Raw genomic sequence first — 13,868 nt, forward strand, 5'->3', positions numbered from 1 at the left:
GGTTCAGGGACCAGCCAAAGATTTGGGAGTTTGTCTTTCTTGCTCTCCCTTTCTAGATTTTCCCTCTCACTTCCCAGTGGCTGTGTTGCCCTGTGTCTTCTTGTTCTTCAGGTCAGTAAACTACAAGTTTTCTTTGGAGTTTAGTTTCCCTAAAAGCTTAAAAATGGGAAACACATGATTCCCATCTTCCAAATTTTAATTCCCCTTTAGAATCTGTCTGGTTCCGACCCCCACTCCTCATTGCTTTCAGGTAGTTTTTTAAAGTATAGTTATTATTTATAAGAAGGGTGACCTGGTAAGAGCTTGTTGAACTCTCATAGTAGCAGAATTTCCTAACCCCTTACATTCCTGGTAATTCAGATAAATAATGCGGATAAATCACATACTACTTTAAATGAATCAATGAGTTGATTGGAGAGAAAATGAAACTAGCCACCTACAGCCTGAATGTTTTCCTCCTCCTGTTTCAGCACTGGTTTTTGATGTCTTTGTTCACAGCATGCCAGCCTGGGTATTATGGGCCAGACTGTAAGCTCAGGTGCAGGTGCACCAATGGGGAGATCTGTGATCGGTTCCAAGGATGCCTCTGCTCTCCAGAACGCCAAGGGCTCCAGTGTGAGAAAGAAGGTAAAGCAAGGTAACACGGTAGTCATGGCCACGTTCAGCACATCTGAACCAAGCTTTCTGGAATCACTCTTGCCCCCAAAGCCCAAGATTTTCAAACCACTTCTGTTTCCATCTAAAAGTTGGAAAGACTATGTCCCAGGTTTTAAAGTAAAGCTTTCTGATTCTTTTCTATGGGCCTTTATACTGGCTCTCATCCTATTTTTTATTTTTATTTTTTTTACTAGAAATAAATCATGTGCTCTTTATAGCACATTAAGTGATAACTGACTAGCTGGCAGCTCTGCCTATCTCTTCTGCTCCCTTCTCTGGGACCAGCCTTGTCTCTAGATTTGCACAACAGGGAAAAACTACTTTAGAGGGATTTAGATAATGGATTAAAAAAAAAGATATAAAAAATAGAAAAGATTACCCTCAGAATGAAATGGTAAGTAATTCTAGTTCGGAAATTACCTGGAACAGAGGTCAGCAAACACTGACCCATAGATCATAGCTGCTCCACTATTTTTTAACATCTTTATTGAGATATAATTTTCATACCTTAAATTTATTCCCTTAAAGCCGTGGTCGGCAAACTGCGGCTCGCGAGCCACATGCGGCTCTTTGGCCCCTTGAATGTGTGGCTCTTCCACAAAATACCACGGCCTGGGAGAGTCTATTTTGAAGAAGTGGCGTTAGAAGAAGTTTAAGTTTAAAAAATTTGGCTCTCAAAAGAAATTTCAATCGTTGTACTGTTGATATTTGGCTCTGTTGACTAATGAGTTTGCCGACCACTGCCTGAAAGTATACAATTCAATGGCTTTCATATATTTATGGAGTTGTGCGACCATTGCCATAATCTAAGTGTCGCATATTTCCATCATGCCAGAAGAAATCTTGTACCTGTTAGCAGTAACTCCCATTCCTCCCTCCTTCCAGCCCCTGGTGACTATTAACTTACTTTCTGTCTGTACAGATTGGGTTATTCTTGACAGGTTATATACTGTAAGTGAGCTCATACAGTATGTGGTCTTTTGTGGCTGGCTTTTTCACTTATCATACCGTTTTGGAGTTTTATCTATGTCGTAGCATATATCGGTACTTCATTCCTTCTTAATTGCCCCTCCATCTGTTGTCATAAAGAAAACTACTGGAACACAGCCACACCCGTTTGTTTACAAGATATGGTGTGTGGCTGCTGTTACGGAAGTTGAATAGTTACCACAGAGAGCAGATACCAGGGAAGTACCAACAGTTGTTTTCTCAGAGGCCTTCGCTTGTCAGCTTTATGCTTTTTCTTCTGTCCCCAGCGTTTGGACGTTGTTAGCGGGCAGGAATCTGGGAGGGTCTAGTTAGGGGAGGAAATGCTCTGGGGCTACCAGAGGAATGGATTGAAATGGAGAACTAAGAAGCTTTAGAAGTTGGATTTTCTATTTTACTCCTTCCTCTCTGTTCTTAGGCTGATGTTGCAAAAAGTGTGAGAAATCTCAGACCTAGATCCAGACCCTAAGCTTCCGGAGAGCAGCCCCCTTTCCTTAACGCACACCCTCCCGCCCTCCACCTGCACATCCACCTTCACCTGCATCCAACTGCAGCAAATGCAAGGGACAGTGAAAGAAAGAAATGGTTTAAAAGTGTCAAAGCACTTTTTAAAATTCCTACATAAGCAACTACTTAAGCTGAAAAATTGAATGAACTTCCTAACCTCTCCAAGTCTACAGATATGTCAAGGACTTACCTCTGTAGTCATAGGCCTTTTGTCTCCTGCTCCACACACTTTACCTGTTTCTTTCTGGGCCTGAGAACTAGTATCTATATATATAAAAGCCTAAGTAACCATTAGGACTGCTAGACCAAACGACCAGTTGACCGGTAACTATGACGCACGCTGACCACCAGGGGGCAGACGGCTAACACAGGAGCTTCCCCTTGGTAGTCAGTGCACTCCCACAGCCAACCTCCCGCAGCTGGCCAACCTCCCGTGATCCCTCCCCCCAGCTGGCCAACTTCCCATGGTCCCTCCCCCTCGCCGGCTGGCTCTGATTGCCCTGATCAGGACTGGGCAAGACAGCCCCTAATGGCCCTGATGAATAAATTGTGGGGACCCCACCCATGCATGAATTCATGCACTGGGCCTCTAGTATCAATATAAAATACCACTATTGACGTGTTTACCATGACCCCACCTTCTCCCACCACCGATACGAAGCAGCATATGAGTGATGGCTGCTCTTGGGCACCTCCATCTCCTAGTAACCAATGGGTTGAACTGTCTTCAGCCACGTCTCACATTTAATTACAAGTGGCCCAAGGTTCTCTAAGATCCTATAGTTCAGAATAAAACTGTTATATTTCAGGATTGTCCATTCTCAACTCTGCAGATATTAGGCAAGGAATCCTGATGTCTGTGTTGTAACCAGAGGCATATTTTATTCTTTCAATGTCAGAAGCAACATTTTTTGATTTGGCTGTTGACTATAAATTGATCTGGGGAGGGTTACATGTTGCTTTACTTATTACGGGGCAGGAATCTGGGAGGGTCTAGTTATCATACTGTTTTTGAGTTTTTCACTTATCATACTGTTTTTGAGTTTTATTATAACTCTGCCTATTATTTTATTTATTTTTTTAATCCTCATCCGAGGATATTTTCCCATTGGTTTTTAGAGAGAGTGGGAGAGAGAGGGAAAGATAGAGAGAAAAACACATTGATGGGTTGCCTCCTGCATGCATTGGGAATTGTAACCGAGGTGCGTACCCTTGAATGGAATTGAATCCAGGACCCTTTGGTCTGCAGGCTGACACTCTATCCACTGAGCCAAACTGGCTAGGGCGAAATCTGCCTATTATTAAATATCTGCCACATGCAGACTTCCCAGTCAATGAGACATCTCTCAGATATCAAAACCAATGCTCCTGGTGTTGATCAGCAGTATCGATGGGGTTGTTTGCTGAATGGAAGAACTAGTTTTTGTTCTTATAAAAATTATCTTAAATAGCAAGAAAGAGGCTGAAAAGTAAGGGCAGGAGGATGTATCTCACTGGTGCACTGAGGTAGCCCAGCATTATGGTGAACAGTGTGGGCTCTGGATCATAAAGATCTGAGCTTGAATCTGGGCTCTGAGCCTCCCTCTCATCATCTATAAAGTGAGCACCCACAATAGGACCCACCTCACAAGTTTATTATGTTATGAGAAAACAATATAATATTTGGAAAGTTCTTTCCTGGGTGTGACCTGCTAAATGGTAGCTACTTTTTTTTTTATTACTATTGCCGTTGTGTTAAAGATTGGATTTCACAGTGCTGTTTTCTTCATTCAGGCAGGCCAAGGATGACCCCAAAGATAGAGGATTTGCCAGATGACATCGAAGTAAACAGTGGTAAATTGAACCACATCTGCAAAGCGTCTGGCTGGCCACTGCCTGCTAATGAAGAAATGACCCTGGTGAAGCCAGATGGGACAGTGCTCCATGTAAGAGTTATTCTTTTTTAAAAAAAAATATATATATATATATATATTTTATTGATTTTTTTTTACACAAAGGAAGGGAGAGGGATAGAGAGTTAGAAACATCGATGAGATGCAAACATTGATCAGCTGCTTCCTGCACACCTTCTACTGGGGATGTGCTCACAACCAAGGTACATGCCCTTGACTGGAATCGAACCTGGGACCGCAGGCTGACGCTCTGTCCACTGATCCAAACCAGTTAGGGCATAAGAGTTATTCTTTATCTTCCCTCCTGACATCACTAGATACTTTCGTATAGTAGTGACCTCACCCAAGGCTGGATTCCACTTCGGGCTTGCATCCCTCAGGCTAGGATGCTGTTAGCTTTGACTCCGGACAGACCTGTTCCCACATCTGCAGTTCAGAAACCAGGATCCACAGAATCCCTTAGGTCAGGAGGAATTCCTCAGACCTCTCTGCCCTCACTGATGCTGCTCACCACTGGCTTCGGCGCTATGGCAGCAGTTCTTTGCTGGAAAGGACCAAGCTACTTTTTCAATACATTTCCCCTTTCTCCCCCAACATCCCAAATTTCTCCGTGTCACAAATGATCCTCAGGAAGTGGGTGTATTTTATTAGCTATTTTTTTAAAAAACAGCTATCTTTTATGTCTCTCAAAGATGACTGAAAAAATCAACTTACCAGGAAGGCAGATTCAAGTGACCCCTTAGGGACATGGATATGTATGCGTGTAGAACATGCCATTACCAATGTCCACACACCAGATGTTCCTGATTCCACTCAAACAACCCGTTAGGTAGTAGAAGCCAATTGACAGCTTCCCAGCTCTTGTTGGCCTTTCCACAAGGTAATGGGAGCAACAGCTACCATCTAGTAAGGGCTAATGATACGAGATCCACCTTCTAACTGATCATCACCCGTCCCTTTCTGCAGAAGTGGGAACTGGCTGGGTGAAGTTTAGTAAGCGAGGAACTGGGCACAAGTGGCAGAGCTGGTGTGTGGTCTCAGAGCTCTGGCTTTTCCCACAAGACCACACTTGACAGCCCTCACACCCTTTGGGGAGCCGTTGTATCCTCTCACCCTGCCATCTCCGTATTAGACCAGAAAGCAGCAAATGTTACCAGCAGCAGCTTAAAAGGAATTAGACCGCTTGCTTGTAACTATTTACCCCACACGCCCAACCACACAAATACAACAGCAGGATCTGTGAGGGCGTCAATCCAATGTAAACTCTCCGGGCTACTACAATAGCGTTGGAAATGGGCCAGTGATTATACAAGCCTTGCATTGAACTTCTTAATCTCTCCTAGAAAACTCCTTATTAAACAATGAGACGGGGTCAGTGTTATGAACCTTTGTGTTTACGCCTCCCTGGAAGCTTTGATTTTTTTTTTTTGTATTTGACCTTTCCAGCCAAAAGACTTTAACCACACGGGTCATCTGTCAGTGGCCACCTTTACCATCGAGCGGCTGCTGCCCCCTGACTCGGGAGTCTGGGTCTGCAGTGTGAACACGGTGGCCGGGATGGAGGAAAAGCCTTTCAACATCTCTGTGAAAGGTAAGCTCCGTGTCCAGGGGAAGAGCTTGTATCCTTGAAGCGCTTTGTTTATGTTTCGCTGGGTGTTGCTTCCAGATAGGAATGTTATCTGACGGCTAAAATGTCTTTTGGATCTTTCCCAGGACACTAAGACTTTACAGGTTTGTTTTTTTTATGTGCATGAAAATGGAAAGGAAGGATTAAGTATATGACCTTCGGGATCACATAGCCCAGGGATTGATTTTTGTCCCTATTATCTAGTGACTGTGTGTGTGCACCTGGGCAAATGAATTAGCCTCTCCCAGCCTTCTTTTTTTGTATGAATGAAGCTTAGCATTTCTGGGTTATTGTGAAGATTTACTAGATGTATAAAACACTCGGAATTGTGTCTGGTACAAAGTGTCTGGTCATGTTTATATTTCATCAAAAGCTTCATCATTGTTGTGACTTCTGACTTCCTACTCATTACTGTAAAGAATTATTTGGAAATTTTTGAGAATGATGCTATTGAATTAACATGAATGATTTATTCCCACATATTCAGTGTTGTATTTCTTCTGCTACAAATTTGTATTTCAAAATTCAGATTAATCTATGTGGGTGTGTGTCCATTTGTAGCTTGAGGAGAAGAAATGGAGTGAAGGTAAATCCCAGGTAGGTTGGCTGGTATACATAGATACAACAAGGAGTCTTAAATATGGAAGTTACTTATGAGTCCATTTAGACAAAAGCACCCAACACTCCTAGTATATATTCTTGGAAAGGCAGGGAGCTAACTGTCTCACCACGTACTTCATCTTATTTAATCTTTATTAAAAACTTATGCAATAGATTTTGTTATCCCCACTTTACCAGTCAGGAACCAGACTCAGAGATTTAGCTAACTTGTCTACGGTAGTACGTCTGCTAAGCAACGAATCTTAACTTTGAATCTGGGTCTCCTGACTCCAAACCCTTCACCATTTTGCTTTCTGAGTCTCTTGAATTACAGATGAGAAAGCAAGATGACCAAGGTTGAGTTCTATTTGACTCACTTCATTACTTGATTAGGAATCTTCGGGAGAACCAGGAGGTAATTTCTATAAATGAAATGAATGTAAACATAATCTTTTATTTTTAAAAGTTCAGTCACAACAGTAATATAAACAGAGCCTCATAGATTTGGATTCTCTGCCCTGACTATTTATTTAGTCAGCAAGCACCTCAGAATTCTCAGTATATTTTGGATTATTGGGAAAATCCCAAATCTGTTTTACTTGGAGTAATCACATTATCAAAATAATTTATTACGTCATACATGTTCTTGGAAGAAAAGAAACAATATACAAACAAGGCAAATTATATCATTGTTTAAGCTTCTTGTCATGTTTGTTATCCAGGGAAAATAAATAAGAATGATTAAAAAAACAAACCACACTGCTAAGATTCAGGCGAATCTTATTTATTTATTTATTTTTAACAAGAGACATAGCACATGACGTCCGTGCAAGGACGCATCTCTAGTTCCAAGTCACTGATGCCTTGTCACTGCCATGTGGATGGACATTCATAAAATGGGAACAGCCGTTGGGTAAAGTTGTCAGTGTCTTTACCCAGAGTATTTGTAGAAATAGATACTAGGCTTTATTACTAGAGGACAAATTGGTACAACGACTCTGGCAAACTGGCACTATATACTAAAGCTAATCATACACTTACCCTGTGACCTAGCAGTTTTACTCCAAGGTATTATGCTCAAAAGACATGTGTGCATATATTCAAAACAGACATTTGCAAGAATGTTCCAAGCAGTTTTATTCAGAATAGCCCCAAACCGAAATTAACCCAAATGCCCATCCACATTAGAAGGGATAAATAGGCTGTGGTGCATTCATACGTATTGCTTTGCTAGGGCCGCTGTAACAAAGGACCTCAGACTGGAACCTTAAAAGACAAAAGTTGATTTCCTCACAGTTCTGGAGCCTGGAAGTCCAAGATCAAGGTGCCAGCAGAGTTAGTTTCTTCCGAGGCCTCTCTCTTAGGCTTGTGATGGTCTTCCCTGTCTTCATATGGTCTTCCCTATGTACATGTGTGCATCCTAATTTAATGTTTTTATGAGGACAACAAGTCATATTGGATTAGGAACTACCTTAATAACCTCATTTTATCTTAATTACCTTCTTAAAGACTTATCTCTCAATAGAGTTACATTCTGGGGTGCTGGGGGTTAAGACCTCAACATATGAATTTGGGGGGAATGCAATTCATCCATAACATCATACAGTGGAAAATTAAACAATAAATTCCTGCCACACTATGGATGAATCTCATAGACATAATAACGAGCAAAAGAAAGTACATGCTTTATGATTCTATTCACCTAAAGCAAGCATGTCAAACTCAAAGGTTAACACAGGCTAAATAAACAAGGTTTAAGTTTATGCAGGCCGCAAAAAAACAAAAGCTTCAATTTTCATAGAAACGTAGGTTTATTTCGATAGAGACATGCTGAATACAAAGGGCTGAAATAAATGAGTAATCGTTAACATAAAATAATAGAACATTTTAATAAAAATTAATATTTTTTTCTTGAACATTAACTTACCAGACACTGAATAACTGCACAAATTAATAAGTGTAACACAAATAAACCTATTTTTCTTGTTCTTCGAAATGGAAATATTTCCTGTTGCGCACACCAAACAAGTCAGTCCAAGACTGACGTGGCAGTCGGCTGCTAAAATATTTGCTGCTAGTATTAGTGGCGAGAAATGGTGCACCTGCGTGTAAGGCGCGTAAGGGAAGTGAATGCAACACGATTATAGTAATCAGTCATTAGCAAACATTGTAGTCATTACTAATAATTATGTATAGCAGGCTATTATAAAAATTAAATTATAAAATTTTTATTACATACTGTTATATTGGCTGGGCCGCAAAAATATTTGTTGTGGGCCGTGAGTTTGACATGTTTGACCTAAAGTTAAAGAACAGGCAAAACTAATCTATACTCACAGAAGTTATGATGGTAGTTCCCTCTTGACTGGGAAGGGACATAAGGTGCTTGGTGCTTTGCGGGGGTGGGGGTAGGGGAGCGTGCCTGGAAATATTCTCTATCTCAGTCTGGGTAGTGGTTACAAGGGTGTGTACATAGGTAAAGTCCTTGAGCTAAGTACACTTAAGATTTTTGCATTTTACAATATGTATATATCTATAAGAATGATTAGAAAATGAAAAAAAAACAATCCTCTCTAATAAAATGGTAATATGCAAATTAACCATCACTCTGCTACATAAGCCACGCCCACCAACCAAGCCACGCCCACCAGCCAATCAGGGCGAGTATGCAGATTAACCCCAATCCAAGATGGCTACAGCCACAGTGAGCAAGGTTTCCCAGGTAACAGAGCAAGCCAAGCTTTCCATAGCTGTTGCAGGCCTAAGCCTCCACTCAAGCTACAAAGTTTCAATTATAGAAGGTAAACAAATTCAAACAAATGGCGGCAGAATGGAGCTTGAGAGAGCAGGCCAGGGTTGCCGGCGGCAACAGGGGAAGCAAAGCTTTCTGCACACCCTGGCTGGGCTCACCCGCTTAAGGCTACAAAGTTTCAATTGTAGAAGGTGAATTAACTGCCACAGAGATGGCTGCCGCCCCGGAGGGAGCAGCAGGCTTGGCTCCGCTCCAGGCTACAAAGTTTCAATTGTAGAAGGAAAATAAATTTCAGATACCAGGGCCTCCCCTTGGGTTGCCAGGGGGCGTGGCCGGCCTGCAAACCACCACAGGCCCCTCGCTCAGGCCGCTCCACCACCCAAGGGAACCCCACCCTGATCCGGGACACCCTTCAGGGCAAACCAGCTGGCCCCCACCCGTGCACCAGGCCTCTATCCTATCTAATAAAAGAGTAATATGCAGATTGATCATCACTGCAACACACAATATAGCTGCCCCCATGTGGTCAAAGATCCTGCCCCCATGTGGACACAAGATGGCCAGCAGGAGAGGGCCAGCAGGAGAGGGCAGTTGGGAGGCACCCGACCTGCAAGGGAGGGCAGTTGAGAGGGACCAGGATTGCAAGGGGGGGCAGTTGGAGGTGATCAACCCTGCAGGAGAGGGCAGTTAGGGGTGACCAGGCCGGCAGAGGAGGGAAGTTGGGGGCAAACAGGCTGGCAGGGGAGCAGTTAAGCATCAACCAGGCTGGCAGCGGAGTGGTTAGGGGGTGATCAGGCTGGCAGGCAGAAGTGGTTAGGGGCAATCAGGAAGGCAGGCAGGCAAGCAATTGGGAGCCAGCAGTCCTGGATTGTGAGAGGGATGTCCGACTGCCTGTTTAGGCCCGATCCCACCGGGATCGGGCCTAAACAGGCAGTCGGACATCCCTCCAGGAGTCCCAGATTGGAGAGGGTACAGGCTGGGCTGAGGGACAACCCCCCGCCGTGCACGAATTTCGTGCACCGGGCTTCTAGTAAATTACTAAAAGGAAGCTTTTGGAGTAATTTTCTTATCCTTATAAAGTTATCTCTTTTACAAGAGACTGACACTAATGGCTATATTAACATGCATTTCAATGATTTAAACAAACAGGTGGTCCTATGTGATCATACGAGGGGAGTATGACTTCGTGAATGAATTTACTCACTTTTTTCAGAGTGCTCTCTTCAGAAACTGATCTAAGAAAATGTGTATTCAGACTTACCTGACTTAACACTGACATAGCCACCTCGTCAGGGCATGCTGTTCCATTAGGCTTCTTACTGCTTTATTATCCTGACCTTGGGCAGCTTACTCCTCAGTATTTACTTAGTCAGCCAATAGAATTTGCTAAAGGACTGTATGTTCTAGGCTTGGGAATATAGCCATGAATAACACAAGTGGGGGAGAGCCCTCTCATCATGGAGCTTTCATTCCCATAGAGAGATATAAACAATGAACAAATAAATAAGTAAAATGTCTAGTTTGCTGAGATGTTAAGTGCCATGGAGAAGATTAAAGCCAAAATGAGGGCAAAGACTGCTGGGGCAGGGCTGGAGAGGTGACTCATCTAAAATGGGATAGGATTCCCTGATACAATGGTATTGATCAAAGACTTGAAGGTCATTTTTACAGATGCTGAGTCAAAACATTAAGACCGAGAGGTAAAGTTATTGAACATTGTAATGTCCCCTGAAATCTGAAAGAGTCTACATTATATAATATACACTCTTGTGGAGAAAAACAACAACAATTGTGCATTTCTTAGAAGGTCAGGCTAACGGAGCTATAGAACTCACTGGAAATTCAGTTGACAGTTATTCAGCACCTGGTGAACAAACCTACATGGTCTGTTTAGAGTCTACTGCAGTGTTTTACAACTTTTTTTTTTTAATCATTATTCATTACAGAGTCCTCTTAGAAATTTTTTTCCAAAACTCTACGCCCGTCACCATAAAATGTTAACATCACAGATGTACTGCATATCTGTTTATGTACTGTGGCTCTTCACAAGGCCACAAGCCATTGTAATAGTTTACCCCAAGAACCAATTTTCACCTCATTGGTGGGGTACTATTGTCCCCACTGAGAATACATGGTCTTTGAGAGATGGGGAGATTATTCTGGGTTATCCAGAAGGATCCACTCTAATCACATGAGTCCGTAAAAGCAAAGAACCTTTCCTGGCTCTAGTCAGAAAGATATATTACAATACAGAGTAGGAGGGTCACAGAGATGCAACCTGCTGACTTTGAAGCTGGAGGAAGGGGCCAGAAGTGGAGGAATGTAGGTAGTTTCTAAAAGCTAAAAAGAACAAGGAAACATTCTCCTGTTGAGCTTCCAGAAAGAACACAACCCTGTTAACACCTTGATGTTAGCCCCGTGAGACCCATGTCTGACTTCTGACCTTCAGAACTATAAGATAATGATCGTGTTGTTTTCAGAACCCCCCCCCCCCCAAAAAAAAGAGAGAAAGAATACATAGTCTAGTGGGAAGATCGACATCAAATAATCACGCAAAATCACAAAGAATAATAAGTCCTGAAAATTACAGAAGCAAAAGTAGAAGTTCTGTGAAAGTCTAGCTGAGATCTAGGAAAGCCTTTGTGAAGAAGTGATATTGGAGGTCAGAGTTGAATGATGGGTAAGAGTTAACTGGAGAATAGTGGGAGGTGGAGCATTCCTTCCTGGAAAACGACATCTATGAAGACTGAGACAAAAAGGAGCTTGCTGCTTTGTTAGTTGGATGAAGGCAACGTTGGTCAGTGGGGCTGGAGGGTATTGGGTGAGGGGAAGAGGAGGCTGGAGAGGAGGCAGGGACTCACTCGTGCAAGGCCTGGCAGGTCATGGCACACATATTAGGCTTTATTCTAAATGTAATGGGGATCCATTGAGCAGAGGAGTAGTCATATTTTAAGAAAGCACTTTGTGGATAAGGGGTTGGAGAGGCAATAACTAAGTGGGGAGATCACAGAGCAGGTGATTTCATTGCCTCTGAGCAGAGAGCTCCAAGAGGGTGTTGTTGGAAAGGTAAAGGCACTCACCCTCTCCCCCAATCTAAGAATAACGATAAAACCCCAAATCTAAGAACTAATCTGATTGCTGAATTTGTGTTTAGTTCTTCCAAAGCCCCTGAATGCCCCCAATGTGATCGACACTGGACATAACTTTGCTGTCATCAACATCAGCTCTGAGCCTTACTTTGGGGATGGACCAATCAAATCCAAGAAGCTTCTCTACAAACCTGTCAATCATTATGAGGCTTGGCGCCACATTCAAGGTAAGGTTTGCATAGAAAGGCTCCGGCTGGAGATGTACCAGGAAGGAAAACTGTCCCCCAACACAGAAGTCCCTCTCCTGTCTCAGCCCTCTTCCCCTTGGTGGTGGCTGTAGCAGAGGGTTTAGTTTCAGAGTTTTCAGGATAGAGTGTGGGGCCCTCTGAATTCTGGGTCAACTTTCTGAAAGTCGAGGTGTGCTATGGAACACAGAACAGACTGCTTCGGGAGTGACTGTCCCATATCAGTGTTTCTTTTTCAGGCTTCCCTGGCTTCCAACCCTGTTTTTAGTTACTCGTCTTGGTTGGTCATGGTGAGAGATCCATGTTTATGCCATAAATATGATAACAGGAAATTCCAGGGTCTACTGGAAAGACAAAGAGACCGAATCTGCTTAAATTCAAGGGTGATTGTTGCTGCTATATTAAGTTGTTTGTTCTTGTTCTTATTTGAGACTTGCCCTGTCCTGCAGGCTCCTAACACACAGAGATTTTGAGAGAAATTTGGGCCTGAAAAGTTTACGTTGTGGCAGACTGAAATGCAGTAGAGGGGAGGAGGTGGGGGAGGGCAAAAAGTACATGCTCCTCCCCCAACTTCCCGAAAGAAAAAATAATTCCATAAAGTGTGATAAAACATCAAAAGTTCATAAAAACACTTTTAATGAATTAATTAGTTAAATTTATTTTGAAGCGCAAATTAGAGTTCTGTTTGTTGCATGATGATGTATAATCACATTTTTTTTAAAAATATATTTTGATTTTTTTTACAGAGAGGAAGAGAGAGGAATAGAGAGTTAGAAACATCGATCAGCTGCCTCCTGCACACCCCCCACTGGGGATGTGCCCGAAACCAAGGTACATGCCCTTGACCGGAATCGAACCTGGGACCTTTCAGTCCGCAGGCCGACGCTCTATCCACTGAGCCAAACCGGTCAGGGCTATAATCACAATTGTTAAAAAGGGAGCTGAGCACTATCTATTGACACTGCTGCTTTCATTGTGCCGTCCTGGAGAGAGGCCTGGCGGGTCGGGCTGCAGGCAGCACACACCCTCCACTGGCACCCACTGCACCGTGCCCGTGGCCTTCCGGAAAGGGCAAGGAAGTTACAAAAAAGGAGAAGAAAAGGGGGGGAGGGGGCTTGGGCTTAGTGACACTAGCTGATCTGAGTATGCCGAATAAAGTTGTGGGATTACTACTGAGCTCTTCACGTTCTATTGTAGACTCAGCTCAAATTCAACATGTGGGGTTGCTCACATGCCTAGGTCTTATTAAAAGCCTTTTAAAAAATATGGTGGTAAAAATTCATAGTCTCTCTTTACAAGTAGACATCCAAAACATGGTCTTCTGAACTCTTAAGCACAGCCCACTTTTTCCTCCCTGGCTGGGAATTTACCATCTGGCGAGGTAAAATCTCCTTTGGCAGGGTCTGTGGAGAAGGGGGCTGGCCAGAGCCCCCCGCTGAGGAGAAAGCAGCCCGTACACTTGTGAGTGGATGTGGGCACTCCAAACCCTTCCTTTGTAATGAGGTGGCCAAA

The 13,868-nt window shown here is 43.1% G+C and overlaps 1 protein-coding gene across 1 annotated transcript in view; it reads left to right on the forward strand.

Annotated features, from left to right (window-relative positions):
- The window catches only part of TEK (TEK receptor tyrosine kinase), a 118,783-nt gene that overhangs the window by 73,045 nt on the left and 31,870 nt on the right, over window positions 1–13,868 (forward strand). Inside the window, exons 7-10 of the mRNA XM_079791436.1 lie at window positions 499–627; window positions 3,925–4,076; window positions 5,490–5,634; window positions 12,177–12,338. Coding sequence (XP_079647562.1) covers window positions 499–627; window positions 3,925–4,076; window positions 5,490–5,634; window positions 12,177–12,338 — 588 coding nt within the window. The remainder of the gene's footprint in view (window positions 1–498; window positions 628–3,924; window positions 4,077–5,489; window positions 5,635–12,176; window positions 12,339–13,868) is intronic.

This window comes from Cnephaeus nilssonii (genome assembly GCF_951640355.1).
Source record: "Cnephaeus nilssonii genome assembly, chromosome: 14".
NCBI classification, from domain to species: Eukaryota; Metazoa; Chordata; class Mammalia; order Chiroptera; family Vespertilionidae; genus Cnephaeus; species Cnephaeus nilssonii.